The sequence below is a fragment of the Pleurodeles waltl genome, chromosome 8 (genome assembly GCF_031143425.1).
Source record: "Pleurodeles waltl isolate 20211129_DDA chromosome 8, aPleWal1.hap1.20221129, whole genome shotgun sequence".
Lineage (NCBI taxonomy): Eukaryota > Metazoa > Chordata > Amphibia > Caudata > Salamandridae > Pleurodeles > Pleurodeles waltl.
In genome coordinates, this window is record NC_090447.1 from 81617579 (window position 1) to 81635015 (window position 17437).

The 17437-nt window shown below is 41.1% G+C and overlaps 1 protein-coding gene across 2 annotated transcripts in view; it reads left to right on the forward strand.

The window, feature by feature from the left end:
- The window catches only part of ATG16L2 (autophagy related 16 like 2), a 288242-nt gene that overhangs the window by 254330 nt on the left and 16475 nt on the right, over positions 1-17437 (forward strand). For both annotated transcript variants that reach the window (XM_069203791.1, XM_069203793.1), the window contains one exon: positions 6957-7058. In XM_069203791.1, coding sequence (XP_069059892.1) covers positions 6957-7058 — 102 coding nt within the window. The remainder of the gene's footprint in view (positions 1-6956; positions 7059-17437) is intronic.

Below are 17437 nucleotides of genomic sequence, written 5' to 3' on the forward strand. Positions count from 1 at the left end.
GAAGGGCACTTTAGAGAGCACCGGGAGAGCACAAAAGGGTAAAGTACGGAATATACACAAGCCCTGAAGTCCTCACTGGCACCTATATCACACATAAACCCCCCCCCCCCTCCTTAAACCTTTTCCCCAGTAAAACATATAAGTAGAAGACGTGGTATAAGGCGTCCGTTCCACTCACCAGCGGTATGTGTTCCCTTTTTCTTGTATGTCACATCCGGGACCTGATGAGGACGATCCGGTACGCCACCTAGAGAAAAAGGAAGAAAAGGGACACAGATAAGAAGGAAGATATTCACCACTCCAGAGAAGAAACTGGCGCTAAACGTCGTACTGACTTTTCATCAGTTCTTATTTCAAATTACTAATAAATACTTACCTCAAAAACCCAAATTTACCTCTCCTGAGTGTCTATACTGTGGGGACTGTCTACAAAGTTATTTCCATCAACGGAGATGAGATACATCCCAGAACCCTTAAGTCACATCCTTTGTCATACTACAGGATTTCCTAGGGCAGCTAAAATGACTGTGTGGTGGTTGTCCCTTGCATTTCACTAGAATAAGAGCCAAAGAATTGTAATTTCCCTTAAACTCAATGACTATATATGGAAACTAACTTAACTAGCTGGCGTTACAATCTATTGCAAATCGTGGAAAGTAAATGTCAAGTGCTCACACACAATTTTTCAAAATGATATTGCACTTTTCATACTTCCTCCACATTTTCCTTTTCCAAAGATAATATAATACTTTCACATCTTACTTGAAAACGTGTTTATCTTTCTCAATCACCACAATGCTATTTTGCTTGAATGTGCATCAGTTAAAATACTCAGGTGGTGCTTAGAGCTGTGCTCAAATAACATGTGTTGTTGATTTATAGATTAAACGTTACATCCTTGCCGACATGCTGTGATGGTTTGAATGTTGGTTTGGTTTGAACAATGGTAGGCTTTCTGCCTGACTTTGCTTAACCTATGCATGATGATAGGCTATCCATCTGGCTCTGCCTGACCTATGTGTGCTGCTTGCTTACAGACCACTCACCTGGCCTCACCTGACCTAAACATCAGGGAATCACATTGTGCACTACCGTTGGTGCACACACAAGGCGATACAGGTTTTCTCTTCCCGACTCGGCATCGAACAACAAATTACTCAGAAAGGTTGAGCATTGGAGGTCCTTTAATCTGGATTATAATTTACCCTAGGCACTTTAGGATTACCAGTGCAAAGTTATCAAGAAAGTGCAAGCTCCAACAGTCTCTTCCAAGGAGGTTGCTGTACCACTAGTCACTCGTTGCCAAAATGTGAAAGCAACAGAGGCGGTAAATGTTCGAAAAAATATATATTATTATCATTATTATTATTATTGTTATTATTATTATTATTATTATTAAGAGCAGACTTATTAATGCCAGCTGAGAGTGCTGCCCCGCTGAGTCAGTAGCTTCTCACCAACTGTATCCTCTAGCGAGTATTCATTCCAGCTGAGGCATTGTTCCAAATGGTGTACTACAATTTGGTAATAAACATGGACAAAAAGAGCTCTACATTTCAAGGGAGAACAATGAAGAGTAAACCATATCATAACACACATACTTCTTTCTTTTACTGGAGTGGTTTTACATGCATTTCCAGGTTGAGGAATGGCCTCCAAAAGTTAGAGAATAGTCGGAAACGTGACTGTTTCTAGATTCATTAGCATATGGAATGGTTTGGTCCTGACCCAGATTGAGTATTTGTTCCTGCAAAAAATCATCAAACAATTGTATTGTCTGCTCACATCCCAGTTCCATTCAGAATTAGGGAATTTTTATCTCCATTTTATTTGCAAAAATGTTGCGCATGCACAAAAAAGCTTTGTAACTGTAAATCAGGCCCAAAATCTTGTTGCAGTCTCCTGACATGGATTATGTTGTAAGGAAGACATGCTGCAGTGATGAAACAGAGTACTTTGTTTCATCTACAGGCCAGTTATGGTGTCAATAGCAGTGGTCAGCTCTACACTGAAATCAGTTGAAACATACTCACTACATACCAACAGAATGCAGAACACAAAGACATTCGATGAAACCTTAAAGGCATAACACATTTTCTTCTCTTGGATTATAGAACAAACACCCCACACGAAAAACAAAAAGGAACTTAGTAGATGCTAAACCCATACATCATCTTCAAACCTACCTAATGCTCTACAAATCCTCACACACTTAATTTTCATTGCAAGTCTCATCTCAGCCCTATCTAGCTCAATGCCACAATCTCCTCCTCCACTTTTTTGTACAGATTCCCTCAGTGCAATCTTTTTTCTACCTTCCAACTCGTCTTCAACATCACTCCACTATAACCTGAATCCATCACATTCACTTTACCGGATGCACCAGCTCTAATATACTGCCGCCTGCCTCCTATTCCACCTTTGGCTTTTCTCCAGTGCCACATAACTACCCTGCATTACCCTCATCCTAAATGGAGGTTGTAATTTAGACAGCCCCACACCACACCATCCCGACATCACCTTCACAAAATTACCTTTCTTTACCCAGAATTTCAACATTCCTGACCCCCAAATACAATACATTTCCTCTCTTCTCATTGCACTTCCCAACCAAACACTTCAAACATGCCGAAATTCAATTTGTACCAGATAAGCAAAGGTTTGCTGTCATAGTAATGTGATATGCTCACACGATGTTCGCAGCTACCCTCTGCACTTCCAGTCTACTTTACCCATTAACTGTTCTGTTCGGTTCACCAGTATGTTGGTTCTCTCTACCATTCGGTTAGCTTGAGGATCGTACAATGCTGTCCTGTTATTCTTTACACCAAATCCATCCACGTACAGCCTCTTGTCATACAAAGTCATTTGTGTGTCACTGTCCATGACTACGTTCTAGAGACACCCTTCCAGCATGAGCACATTTCTCAAAACTTTTGTGGTGCTAGATGTGGTAATCTCCAACATAAAAACCACCTCCAACTATTTTGAATGTACATTGAACAACACAGCAGCAAATCACTCACCCTCAGGCAAAGGACAAAGGTTAAATCAAATTCAAACAATATTTTCTTCCATAGACTTCCAGGATCCACTATATGCTCAATTATCTTACCTTTAATCTCTTTTTACTCTCTGCGCTGTCACAACACTGCTCCATCTACCTGGAATCCTGATCACTCAGTCTTTGTTACCAGAATTTTTCCTTCATTCTCTTCTTAGTAAATGTATTCCATGTATAAGCCTCTTGAGCCAGCCTTATGAGAATGCATCAAACATCCTGTAGACTTATAAATATTTCCCCTGCATCCTGGTCATCATGTCCTTCACCTATTGACAGTTCCTCTATGAGTTTAGAATGCAGCTGTACCATAACACTCATGCGGCTTTCTGTTTTAGCCCATATTCACAAAATTTGGAACAACCTTGAGCATACTATCTTCCTCAACATCTTTCAACCGCTACTCGTCATCAAAGGTCCACCCACACCATTCCTGCACACTTGTCACAGATCTCTCCATCCACAAGCAGGGAACAAAATCTAAAACTGTTTTGTTTGTCCTTACCTAGTGCACTCAGTTATAATGCTTTCTTCCTCCGAGATCTACATACCAAACCATCAAGTACCTCAAAGTAGTTCTAGGGTATCTCTATTCTCTCCTCCTATTCTGTTGTGGGTGGATTAGCCTGAGATAGAAAGCCTGGGTTTGTACTATTGCCTGTGCAGCCTCCTCAGAAATAGTGATAAGCTTGAGCTGCAGGTCTCTCCCAATAGATGATGCGTGACAACATTACCGTCATTCTGTAACAGTCAAACAGGTTGGACCTCTTTTAGAGATTTCTGTGATTGCTCACTGCTCCAAGTCATGTTCACCCATTCATCATATTTTCAGTAGTTGGGTTTTTAATACCAAAAAGCTTCTAGAGCCCTCTAACTATCTGATTTGACCACTAATTGATCTCTGATTAGATATCAGCTAAAATCATAAAACTCACACCTGAAAGCCACCACATTATGATGCTACTCTTTCCAGATGCTTGTGTGTGGAAAAAGGTATATCAATTGACGACCAGACCTTTTTCTACAGCAAAGTGTTATTCTAAGCTATGTTTGGCTTCCAGGCATCATCAATTACACCTTACCACCGGTAGTTAATAATAAATGGCATTTTCTGAAAGATTCTGACCCTTGGAACTCAAATTAATTAAGAGTGTACTTGATCTCAGCTCTGAATCAGCTTTCATTAACTATTAAATGTCTTATCAAGACATGGAATCATGGGGCGTTGTTAAAGGCTTTGTTATACCTGTTAATACCCATTAGTAGTACCTGAAAGGCATACCAATTTTGACAATACTTCATAATTGAATGAGAAATAAAAAATAAAGTACACATTGCAGCACAACGTCTCCACACTGTAAGATCACTACAGAGTCTCAGCACAGTCTTCTACGTAACACAACTTTGTATGTTTGACTTTGGGATGGACCTGTATATTATATGTTGCAGAGCCCAAATATCTATAGTCTGATGGATGCTTGTCCTATCCTTAGGTGGCTGCAAGGCCACTTAAACTTAGATGGATACGCTGTTGTAGCAACATATTTCCTTTGTATTTAGTTAACAATGGATTTTCTATGCAGACTTTAAGCAGGCTTTGACTGATAAATCAATGGTAGCCCTAAATATCAGTTATTCCTGTCATTGCCTGTTTAAGGAAAAGCTTACATTTTTCAAATTATGGATTTGGGAATAAAGATGGAGAACAATGAAACCAGGAAATATAAGGAACATCTCTTAAGATGAGGTACAGGCATGGTGCTCCATATCTTTTAGCTTTAACCAGCCCTTGTTGTTAACAGTTATTACCGATTTTTATTTACATGTTTAATGTTTATGTTCTCAACCCAGAGGTTGCCAGTGTATGTCCTGAAGCAGAGCATCCATTCCGAAACGTGTAGGGATGGGATTTTTGTCTAAAACATCAAGCCACTGTAGTATTAATTAATGGAGAAGTCCTATGGGAATGATAAAGAAATAATGAAGAGAGTGAAATAGCAGCAACATATATACAATATTAGAACATTAGAACATTGGAACGTTGGCAGCTCCATTGAAAACAATGGAGTGCTGCGTGTTTTTACTGGCCGGTTAAAGCCCGCAGCGCCAACATTCCAATGTTCGCTTTGTTCACAGCAACAGCTGTGAACAAAGCCTCACGGAGCCCGAGGGGATTTTAATCCCCTCGGGCTCCGTGAGGAATTTGTTTTATTTAATAGAACATTCTGCCCTGAGTGTCAGAATGTTCTAATAACCATAGAACCCGCTGTAGCGGGCTCTACCGGCTATTAAAGGCCCTCTCCCTTGCGGGCCTTTAATAACTGGTAGAGCCCGCTACGGCGGGTTCTAAGGCTATAATGTGGAATTCACTGAAACTGTGTGCCCTTTATAAGGGAGAAAGATTCAGTAATTAGTATTAGTCATGAGTTTTCCAACAAAGGTCCAACGCGTGTTTGTTGACTGGACCACAGTCTCAGTGGCTCAGGTAGCGCCCCCCGACCCAGTGTGCCCCTCTGCCAAGAACCTGCAAACCTCCCAGCTGTTAATAGTCTGAAAGTTGGCAGTACATCGTGTACATAGATCAGGCCCAAAAGAATGAAATCTGCACAGTATTATGGTGAGGAGGCCTGTTTTCTGTAAAAACTTGTTAAAGGTAATTACTGTTTCTCAAGGCTGCTCTAGAGAAACACAAAGGCACCCAGATTTCATTCCAATTTGAGCATTAACACAAAAGCATTACATTGTTAACAAGAACACATTGTTACCTTCGTGTTTACTCAGTGAAAAGGGTGTTTTAAATATAGCAGCCAAGCTCACCTCCCCTTGGTTTTAAAATATTGTGAGTTTAAATCATTTCTAAGCTCAGTTGCCATTTTATGTGTGGAAAAGAGATTTACAATTCACCGTAAGTAAGTGTGAATTTTAAAGGTTCCTATCACATTTTTAGTTTGTTATTGCCCATCAGTCACGCAGTAGAGGACACTTTGACGAGACAATAAAGAAATTCCATGGTCACACACCTTGTCCCTTGTCAACCAATTTTTCTTTAATGGATTGCAAATAATTCTGTGCAATTTTGTGTCCAGCCCTGATTTCAGCGGGATGAGTTCCAATTGTGAATGTTGACAGCATAACCTCTCCTGAACACTGTATCATTTTTCCTTCTGGGGTGTTTCGTTGTGAGGCAGGTGTGTGTTCATTTGTTCAGTATTTTATGGTTTATAAATAATTGGAGGTTTATACATGCGTGCTTTTTTCTTTAAATGTACTACTCCACGGTGACAAGTTTATACGCTGTACTTTGGCTAGAAAATAGAGCTGTCATCGTTAAAGTTATGGGCTGGAAAGAGTTGTGATACCACTTGCTGTAACGATACAGCGCGTCACATCTCAGAACTAGAATTTGCTAACTTGTTTCCTCAATTATTGTTTAGGGTTTTTGCCCTGACACTCAAAATTATTTACAAATTCAGACTCTGATGCTTGTACCTCCCCTATAACTAATCTGTTTGCGGGGAATTGTGTCCCCTCTTACTTTTCAGCACTCCTTTCCTTTGTCAATATATTTGTCCTTCACACTTCCACAAATGTTTATTCATTTAACTAGTGCCATCAAGCAGTTCTACAGGAGATTAAAAATACATAGTGTTAGAGTATAGTCATTAGGGCCTAGCTTTAAAACATTTTTTTGCGAATTAACAAAGTTGTATGAATGCATTTTTACCATGTGATGGTTATTAAAATATTTTTATCTTTAATCTCTGTTGCCTGTCTTTGTCTACAATTCCAAAGTGTTCCCTGCATACCAGGTTTATTTATGCCTGATGCTGTGTGTTTTGTGCTCTTTCTGTATTTTCTGCTCAGCTTTTCCTCTTCTACTTGCATCCTTCTGTAGCCCCGATGGGAGTTACGTCATGGCCGGCTCCTCCGATGGCACCCTCTACATCTGGAATGTCGACAAGGGGAACCTGGAGAAGAGCCTCAACGAGCAACATAGGTGGGAGGTCTTTCTTGCACACAATGAATACCTCTTTGTTAGTGTGACATTAGGCCAGATATGTTTTGAGTGTATAGTACATCCTAATGCACACAGTATGCATATAATTTCAGAACTAAGGACTCTTAGTTTCAAGACACAGAAACCATCAATAAATAGTAAACACTTTCATCAATCATTCCTTCTGGTAGCATCTGAAAGCCTAGAATAAAAACGCAAAAATTGGAAAGCATATCAAAAATATACACTATATAATAATCTTAAAATACGAAGTTCACCATTTGCCCCTAAATGTTCTAAAAGTGGAGATTTGCTGTTAAAAAAACTAGAAAAAAGGTAGGGTAACAACAAAAAAAGGAGGCACGTAAAATGTAGACTACAAGAATTAGAAGATCGAATATGTTGAAAATGTAAATTGCACGGATTAGGAATGGAGTTAGGTTAAAGTTAGGCATAGGTTTAGTTTATGTTTTGGGGTGAGGGTCAGTGTGTGTTATGGTGTGAGGGATGGTCTAAGTTTAGGGTTGGTATAAGGATAGGGTTCGATTAAGAGGTGTTGTAGGGGAAGGTGTTAACCATTGGTGTTGGAGTAGGAGTTGCTTGTCAGGTATGAGGCTAGGGTTTATGAAAGGGACAGGGCTAGGTTTAGATGAAGGGATTTGGTTAGGATTTGTATTAGAGTTGGAGTAATTAAAGGTGTATTATGTCATTTGTATTGGGAGAAGGTGCGGAGCAAGCGTAGACCATGAAACACCAGATAACAATTACAGAGTAGGGCAGAGGTTAAATGTAAAAGTAGTGGTAAAACTTCAACTATTTCTACATTTTTATTAGTTTCCATGGGCATACAGTTTAACAATTACATTTTGCCTTTACTTTTTTACCTCCACATATTGCACAATATTTTATTGCATGCAATCAGACTGGAAAAAATTTATTTCTGCAATAGGTTGGAAGTGAGTTAGGCTAGATTTAGGTATTTACATAAGTTCTATTTAAATTAAGGAATTGTGCCCACATAAAACAAATAATCACTCTTTAATTTCTGATTTGCGATCCCTGTTTTATTCACAAATGGCGATATTGAAGGGATCAACGGTATGAGAACAAGGGTATAAGCACCAAATCATACTGAACTTTATTTTTCTTCTTAAGAAGAAACCATCTTTACATATGTCATCTCTTTGTCATCTATATACTTCAATTAACTACATTTCTAATCTGTATTAATTAATTGTAACAATATTGCGGGTCCCGTTTTTTGATTGCCATCCACACCAGAATTAAAGTTTTCAGAACACATAAAGGTGATCAATCTTAAATGCACTGAAACTTCCAGTGTTTTATTGCACAAGCTTAATTTTATTCCAATGAATCTTAAATAAGTATGTGTTCACAATGTCCCACTGCTGATGAGGGTGGGCTTTATGTAACTCGAGCTAGAAGAGCTGGAGTATATAGTTTCAATGAAGAAGCAGAAGTCAAGGAATTTTGGAGTCCTAGCAGAAAGGTGGAGAGAGAAACTAGAATTCAGAATGTAAAAGTATCCCAAGAATCTTCACTTCCTGTGTGATTGTTTGTGGTGGGAGGTGCTACGTTACTGGACCACTCAAGGGTACAGGATGGACTCCATTCACCCGTTACTGGAATAAGTGTTTTGTTTCAGTTCTTGCAATGGGCACTCTTTCATACAGTGGAGTGCATGGTTTAAGGTTGGCATGATGCGGGTGAGGTTCTCTGGATGGTTACGTAGCTGGAAGTGGACCTACATGTTATTCTCATACATTTGGAGGATGATTTGCTGATGGTCAAGAAGTTGTGTTAGGAGACAAATGTAGATAGTGAACAGCCATTGGAGAAGACACTTGCATAATGACTCGGCATGCCCTGTGTCTGGACAACCTACCTCACCCAATCCTAGCTCTCAAGCATCACTTTTTGTCACAGCTACAAAGAACATACTCTCAGCCTTCCACCTGTATGGGGTGGTTGACAGAGTCAGATGCTGTTGAGAGGTCACGAAGTATAAGAGATGCTTTCTTGTCTTCTTGGACAATAGGAGCTCATATCTTAATCTGACAAAGTATGATTCAGTGCCCCTAATGGGCCTAAATCCAAACATTTGTTCATGGATGAGCTAATTTAGCTCAGCTTCCTCTTTTGAGTTTTCTGTTACTTCCCTTTTAATTATTTTGCTGGACAAGGAGAGTTTGGAGACTTGGAGTTAGTTTGAGAGCATCTCAAGATCAGCACTTTTAGGAAGAGTGAAGGCCTGTGTCAGAGGGCCTGGTGTGACTGCAGAGGGGGTGAAGGCATGTGTTGGTTATTGGTTATAAGTTTTTTCAGCTCCAAGGAAAGGGTGCAATTGTTTGAACCAGGATGTTAAGCAAAGGTCTTTGTTCAGATTTGATTCTGTTACCTTGGTGTTGGGGTTATTGGGTGGAATTTGACCGAGGAGAAGGCAGAGCGCATCTCTCGTGTGTTGATATGGCGGGGTAGAGGGGTTTGATTTGGTATTTCTAGAGCTCGCGATTACCCAGAGGGTGTCTTGGCGCTAGCTTAATCCTGAACAATTGACTCTTTCTACAGCCCTACTACGATGGGATGGGACTGTCTTACAGAGCCACAGAAAAAACACCCAAGTTTTTAGGTGGTTTCGGAAACTGAAAAAGTTTGACTTGTGTTTTAAGATATGACTGCATTTTATTCCAATGATGATAAATTCTTATCACCCCACAAAGCTTTTTTGATTCGCGGGATTACCAGTAACCCGGAGGTTGTAGAGCGTAGCTTTCGATTTGGGAAGTGCCATTTAAATATCCTTGTCAGATACTCAGGTCCAGATCCATATAGGGCTTTAGGAGCCAAGCATAGAGCCTTAAAGGCAATTATCTTCCTTATCGAAAGCCAATGGAGCTCCACCAACGCTTTTAAAACTGATTTATACTTTGATATTTTCAGTATCAGACAACCAGCTGCATTCTGCATCCTTTGAAGCATGCTTGTGGATTATTATTTGATGCCCATATAGAGAGCATTACAGTAATCTAAACTTTTGGGCACTAAGGCAATCATGACCGATTTTTCCAGGTTAAAAGGGATAAAAAGGAAACACTTTCTTCAGCATTCTCAGCTTGAGAGAACAGGATGATGTTACTTCATTAATCTGATCTTCAAGAAACATGTCATCATCAAAACTCATACCTAAATTCCTTACTTTAGTTACTGTCAAAGGGAGAGTACCCAAAGACTGAGGCCACCAAGACTGGTTCCAACAAGAAGTATTTTTCCCGAGCAGGAGAACCTCGCTTTTATCCGAGTTTAATTTCAAGCAGTATTTACTCATCCAACTAACAGCGGTAGCCATTCATCTATTACAGCGGTCAGCAACTTCCTCAGTATTGCTTGTGATAGATACCATTAACTGGGTATCATCTATGTGCATTGCTGTAGTAATGTTGAAGGAAAGAATTAGCCTGTCTAAGGGAGCCACATATATATTAAGAAGTGTCACGCATGGGAAAATCCATGGGATACCCCGCAAGCGAAAGAAAAGGGTTTGGAATTGAACTCCTCAAGGGTCATCGATTGTTCTCTGTTTAAGTATGAAGAAATCAGATCTCGGGCTAAACCGACAATCGCAGAATCGGTCAGGTGCTCCAAAAGAACTTTGTGGCTCACCCTGTCGAAGGCTGCGGGGTAATTCTGCAGTGTTAGAGATAGAATCACAAATTCTGAAAATTTGGGATTTGAAGAACTCAAGTAGATCTTCACAGTATTGTCTGCATGCGCGTGTTGCCTTTCAGGACATCGGTATTGTACCGTTCGAGGTAGATGTTGAAAACGTCTTTGATTAGCTTCAGTGGTTTATTGCTGCGTTTGGAGACCTGCATCTTATTGGTTTTCTTGATTGCCCTTTGATGTTCTCTGTGGTGTATTTTTATTGGTTTTATTTTCTTCAGCCTTAGATTTGGCCACTGGTGTTCCATGTTGTGATTAACATATTTCAGTTTAGTTGGTTTCCCTCCCAAAAAAACGATTGAATACAGTGCGATATGGAGCGTAATTGGTGGGGGAGATTATTAAAAGTCAAGTATTGTTTTTTTAAACTGTTTTGCTCTCAACTGATTTTTTAAAATTTCTTAAATTGTTACTTAGCATTGCACATAGCAACGGTTTTGCACTTTTGTAGCTCTTAGTACTATCAAGGTAGTGTGAGGGAAAGAAAGTGATGCTGGGAGACGCCATTTTTGTTAGCATTTCAGCTACTCAGCCTCCTTATAAAATGAAGCCCAGGGCATGGGTCTGCGCAGTGGGTGCACCTAAGGTAAGCCCGTCTGCGCCCAAACAGGACCCGGGGCCTGGAATCCTGGCCCTCTGATTACAGGTATGCTGAAATATTCTGCCTCGTAGCTCCTTGCCCTCCAAAGAAATTATAATAAGAGATTCATTCAGCCAGCCCAGAGAAAGGGCAAACAAAATGTTTATATTGCTTATAGCCCCTCCCAGGGACTATTAAGCTCGGAACTAACCCCCCACCCCCAACCAAACCTGACAGCTGTTTTTAGTCAATTGTAGGTCCTTCCCACCATAAATTAGTTACTCATTTCTTGAAGAAAAACAACCTGATGCCATTTTCCTGATGGAAACCTGGCTGTATGAGGGCTCGGGACCGGATCTTGTGCAGGCCCTGCCCCTGGCTGCATGAGGGCTCGGGACCGGACCTTGCGCAGGACCTGCCCCCCAGAGTACTATATTTGTAGGAAAGATCAAGTAAACAAGAGAGGTGGGGGAATCACCATAATCCTCAAGACAGATTTCAGGTGCCTTATTGGACCTTGTCCGCTCCTTGGATGTGAAAGTATGGTCTTCGCTATATCATTATCCCCTACTTACACTTTTTCAAGAATCTTGTTATACCACCCTCCAAGTTCCTGTAGACGCCCTCCAAGTTCCTGTAGTGATTTTCTAGGCACTCTTTTGGCTAACTCAAAACCCAACTTTACTCTTTCGGGCATTGTTGATATCCATCTGAAGGGCCTTGCAGATTCTCAAGCAGCTGTGCTCCTGCAGGACTTCTCGGCAATAGGTCCAACACAATTTGTTTCTGGCCCTACGCATGTGAAGGGGCATCTGCTTGACCCAGTCGTTTCAAATGACACCCGGTTAAAGCCCAGCCCCTGTTGCATGGTCTGACCATTTCATGATTCCTTTTATTATCGACCTCCCCTTCACTCGCTCTTTTCCTGGCCTCCCCCCACGGGAAGAGCGTCAATGGTCTAAACTCAATATTGATGCCTTAAAACAGATTCTTACTAATACGAAACCTGAACTTAATCCAACTCCAAACCTGCCTTACACTGACTTCTCGCATTGGATTAATCAATCTTTGGATTCAGTAATTCCCATGAAAATGCAGACCAGGAAAGCCAATCCTAAATTAGCCCTGTGGTATGCTCCTCAACTTAGAACCCTAAAACAACTGTGTAAGAAAGCTGAGAGACCTCTGAGGAAAGACTACTCAGCGACAAGTAAAGCATATTATAAGGAGACCATCAGAAAATACCAGTGTGAAATTATATCTGCAAAAAGAATGTACTATGATGATAATAAAAATGGCCCGAACGCACCCAGCGAAATATTCAAGATTGTTAAAACCTTTTTATATCTGTTCTCTAATTCGTCAGCTTTGGAACCCTCATCAACCTGTTGTAATGATATTGCAAAGGTTTTCTTGAAAAAAATTGACAGTATCTATCTTACCTTTCGTTCTCCTAACTCAGACTCATTCCCTCCCTCAGTATTGTAATGATGTCCATTTGGGCCACAATACGGTTCTCAGGACTTTTCCCGATAACTTTATTTTAAAGTGTTATAAGGTTCTCAGAATTGTTAAGTCAGTGTCCCCGGTGGATCCTGCCCCTGTTAATTTTAGCCAAAGTACTTGAACAGATTTGGCCGACTCTGCTCAGATTTTTTAACTCCTCCCTTACTTGAGGAACTGTGCCCATACCCAGAAACATGCTGTGTTAAAGGTCCTCCTTCAAAAGACTAATCTGGACCCTCTTCATCCAGGGAGTTGCAGGCCCATTTCCCTTCTGCCTGGACTAAGCAAAGTCCTGGAAAGTCATGTTAATAGTCATCTCTCACATTACCTTGAGAAGCATAATATTCTTTATCCCACACAGACTGGGTTCTGACCTAAACATGGGACTGAAATTGTTCTTCTTGCGGTGGTTGAGGTGGTCAAAAAGCTGCTGGACCAGCTGCTATCATCCTCCTCAACCTTAGCACAGCATTTGATACGGTCAGCCATGGAATACTCATTGAGAGAATCCAGAGTGTACAAGTGGCTGGCCATGCTTTCTCCTGGCATCAATCTTTTCTTAGTAACAGGACCTTTCAGGTGTTCGAGGGTGCTGCACCTCACGTATTTTTTCATTGAACTGTGGAGTCCCTCAGGGCTCCTCATTAAGTCCGACACTTCAGTTTACATATGTGTTCCCTGGCCGATATCGTGCTGGCATTTAGGATTTCCATAATCTCGTATTCAGATGATACGCAATTGGTCTTCACCCTCTCTCACTTACAGGATCCCTGTTCCTCGCCCCTAGGCCCATGCCTTATGGCCGTGGCCAGTTGGATGGACAACTCCGCCCGAAAACTAAATGGAGAGAAGAAAAAACGTATGATTCTGGGTAATTCTCTGCATCCCCGGATGGATCTGATATGGCCTAGAACTCTAGATACTCCCACTGCCCCTAAGCTCGCTATAAAAATCCTAAGAGTCTGGCTTGACTATGGATACTCACGCCACAAAACTACCTTCACCATGCTGTGGGATTCTTAGAACCCTTAGAATAATTTTTCCCTTTGCCTCCACAAGAATAGAAGTCCAGGCACTTATTTTAACACCCCTGGACTACAGGAATTCCTTGTTTAGGTGTCCCTAAATCGATGATGTGGAAACTGCAGGTTGGGCAGATCTCTACGGCCTGGTTACTGTATAATATTCCCAGACATCCAGACATGCATCAGCACAGCAGACTCTTAAATCTGTTCATTGGCTTCCAGTGGCCCAAAGGGTTACATTTAAATCCCTTTGTATTGCTTGTGGGCTCTCCTGGACATTGGCTCTCCGATCTGCAGGTCTTTGATCATTCTTTACATACCTACAAGATGCCTGCGATCCCCCAATGCCCGACTCGCAGCGGTCCCCCTCTTCAAAAGAACCAGAATGCAATACTGCCAGGTTATGGAACTCTCTGCCCTTTCCCCTACGGGCAACTGACTCGTAACTTTCCTTCTGCAAACTCTTGAAAACCTGGCTGTCTGACCGCACTCTCCAATAATGCTTGACCATCGAGTAGCGTACTTAGCACGGGTATGCCTATGGGTAGCTTTTCACTCTAAAAATGCGATTTGATGATGATGAATAATCTGTTAACTTGCTTGGCTTTTCGTGTGTTAGCTGGCACTAGTATCTTGAGGACTCACAGTGAGTTATAGAGGTGGTCTTGCATGGTTTGATTTGATCATTCGAACTTCATAGCACTGTAAGTAAATTCAAAACTTTCTTTGTTAAGGTTTCCACCTGCCTTCAGGAGATTGTAGGGGAGGAATGATTTTACCTGAAGTAGGTTTATGTGCCAGGTTGGACAGTATGATGGAGGGAAATGGATGCCCTGGCGATACCCCTGCTGGCACATCTAGTTATCGTTGATCCTGCACAGTACCCCTCTGCCTTTTAGCTAGGTTTGTGCTATAGAAATACCACATGCTTGCATACATACATACATGCATACATACATACAGTTCTGCAGCACATTTTGAGTTGGGATTGTTGACCCACAGATCGAAATCACCAGAGACAATGATTTTGTTAGTTTTGGTCTGTAGGTGAAGTGTCATCTGTGGAACCAGTCCTGCGAAGAGAGAATTGTTGTTTTGATTGAGCATTGACACCTATTCATTTTAAGGATTAATAACATATGTCAGGGATGCTGGTGCAAATTAAAATCAGTGGCGTATGCTGGTGCAATCTGTGTCCTCTTTTGTCCTCTGTTCTTCGACGTGATTTTGTGACTCTCGGGGGGTATTAACTTAGTGCAGCTATGAAGGCATCTCAGACCATTGCAAGGCCAACTCAATGACAAGTAGAGTGTGGAAGGAGATTGCAAGTCCCCATTCTTTCAGTGATGAGCGGTTGTTCCTAAGGCTGAACTTTATGAAAGAGTTCGGGGAATCTTGGTTGGAGCTTGCTGGGGTTGATGAGAAGTAACCCTGGATTTTAGTAGGGCTTGGCTTGCTGGCATAGTAAGGGATAGAGATATCACTATGTGTTGGGACGCCTGGGGTCCAACCAAGGAAAAGTTTTAACAGGTGGTGGGGTAGTTAGTGGGAAGAAATTCAGGGAACCAGAAGTTTTGAAGTAGTATGTTAGTGGTAAGTGTTCATTGGTTGTGGTTGTGTCTTGAGGTGAAGTAATGAAGCATGTTTGTGAATCAGTCGTTTTGGGGGTTCAGTAGCATATTGTGTGGTCATTTTGAGGTGCTGCCAAATCTCCTCAAAAGCCAAAAGGTTCGTATAATTATCATTGTTCTGAATAATGATGGTTCTGCTGTTTTATATATTAAAAGTGAGCTTACTTCAGGCGCCTTTTGAGATGGGTGTATATAGGTGGACATCACTTTGGTTTCTGTGACCTTTCTTATTGAAAGTAGTGACTGGAAAAGCACAAGTAGGTCTGTCTCTGTCATCTTGGTCTCATGGCTGCCATAATGCTTTTTGGTCGCTGGGCCTGTATATTGCAGTACTGGTCTTGCATACTGCTGCCGGGGATCTGGGTGTAACTGTCTTGCCAAGCAGTGGTTGATAAAATTCTTGAAAGTTTATAGGAGCCCGGCGGGAGGTGCTTGATCGCCTTTCATGGGCAGGCGATGGAGCAGGTGTCATCTTCTTTGTTGAGCCATAGTGAATCACTTATTTCTATTTTATTTGCATTGTTCTTATTTAGTTTAGGGTGTAAGGGCAAGCAACAGCTCATTTTGTTCAATTGCACGTAGGCAGCAATGCTGCAGTAAACAGTACATCAGAGGTCGAAAGGTGATTAGGCCCTGACTCGAGATTTCCACCATTTGCCAAATCCCGCGAGAGCTCAGTGTGAGAATCTATCCCTCAGCGTGGTTTAATGTGTGAGGCTCGAGAGAGAAGAAAGATGGCTACCGAGTTTGGAACATGATTTATGTTCTGTGGTGCAAATTCAGCCAGACCCGTTTGATGCTGCTGGTTTTGATTTTGCCGGTCCCATTTATGAAATTATGACAAATAGCAAAATACTGGATTATAAAACTTTTATTGTACTTGAGGTGCTTCTTGGCGAGTCAGAATTTGAAGTTTTATTCCGGATAAGGTTACATGTCATTTGTTTTTTTCAATAAGAGAATTGGTGTTTAAAAGGTAAATGTGAGGATGATGCTAGAGGTAATGAAGTCTTAAATATTGTTTTTAATTTTTACTCAAATAAATTGCTGTTTTGATAAAATACTGGTCTTAATAAACACAAGTTCCAGACACAGGAACACAGGTTGATGGTATTTTGTTAATGTTGTTCCTGGTATTTCATGCCTGGCTGTTTGCTTTCTATATACTCTGCGATGAATACCGAAAACCACAAACCCACATGTGCAATATTCCCATGAGATGTAATAAGGACGGTGATTTGGGATCATTCAGACTTAGCGTGGAAATAGTTATGAAAAAGAGATGAACCATTGGCACATATTTTCTGATTAAGAGGGTAAAATGAGGCTGTATAATGTTTTGCATTTACTGTGTTAAAAGAAGCAATCCTGACAGCCTCTGTGTTGCTGATGTGAGATGAATTCCAGCAGGGCTGTGAAATAGAAATGAAAGTGTGAATCATGTGTGCTTTCCGACCTTGAGGCTTTTATTTGAATAATATTTTTATGAGTTCTGTTGCCGGAGGACTGCTCTGTACTGCACCGAACCAGTGCGAAGAGTTTGACAGGTTAAATTAATGCAGAATATATTACTTCGACCGAGAAAGCGAGGTGGGAAAACACAGTGTCTAAGTGGAAATGATGGGGATTCTGACATTTATGCAAACAGGAGATTGTGACATTCTATTGTTCAGTAGAAGTTTCTGCAGAATTTTTCAGTTTATATTTTACATGAAATAATTTTCCCTGCCGCAACATTGCATACAGACAGGACACTCCACATGCCACACACACACACAATACAGCAGTTAAGGCATCACCTACCATAGTGGAGTTACTCAGGACTCGTCACACTAACAGATACATGCATCAGGCGTGCACTAAATAGCTTATGGAGAGCAAAGGGAAGATGTTGAA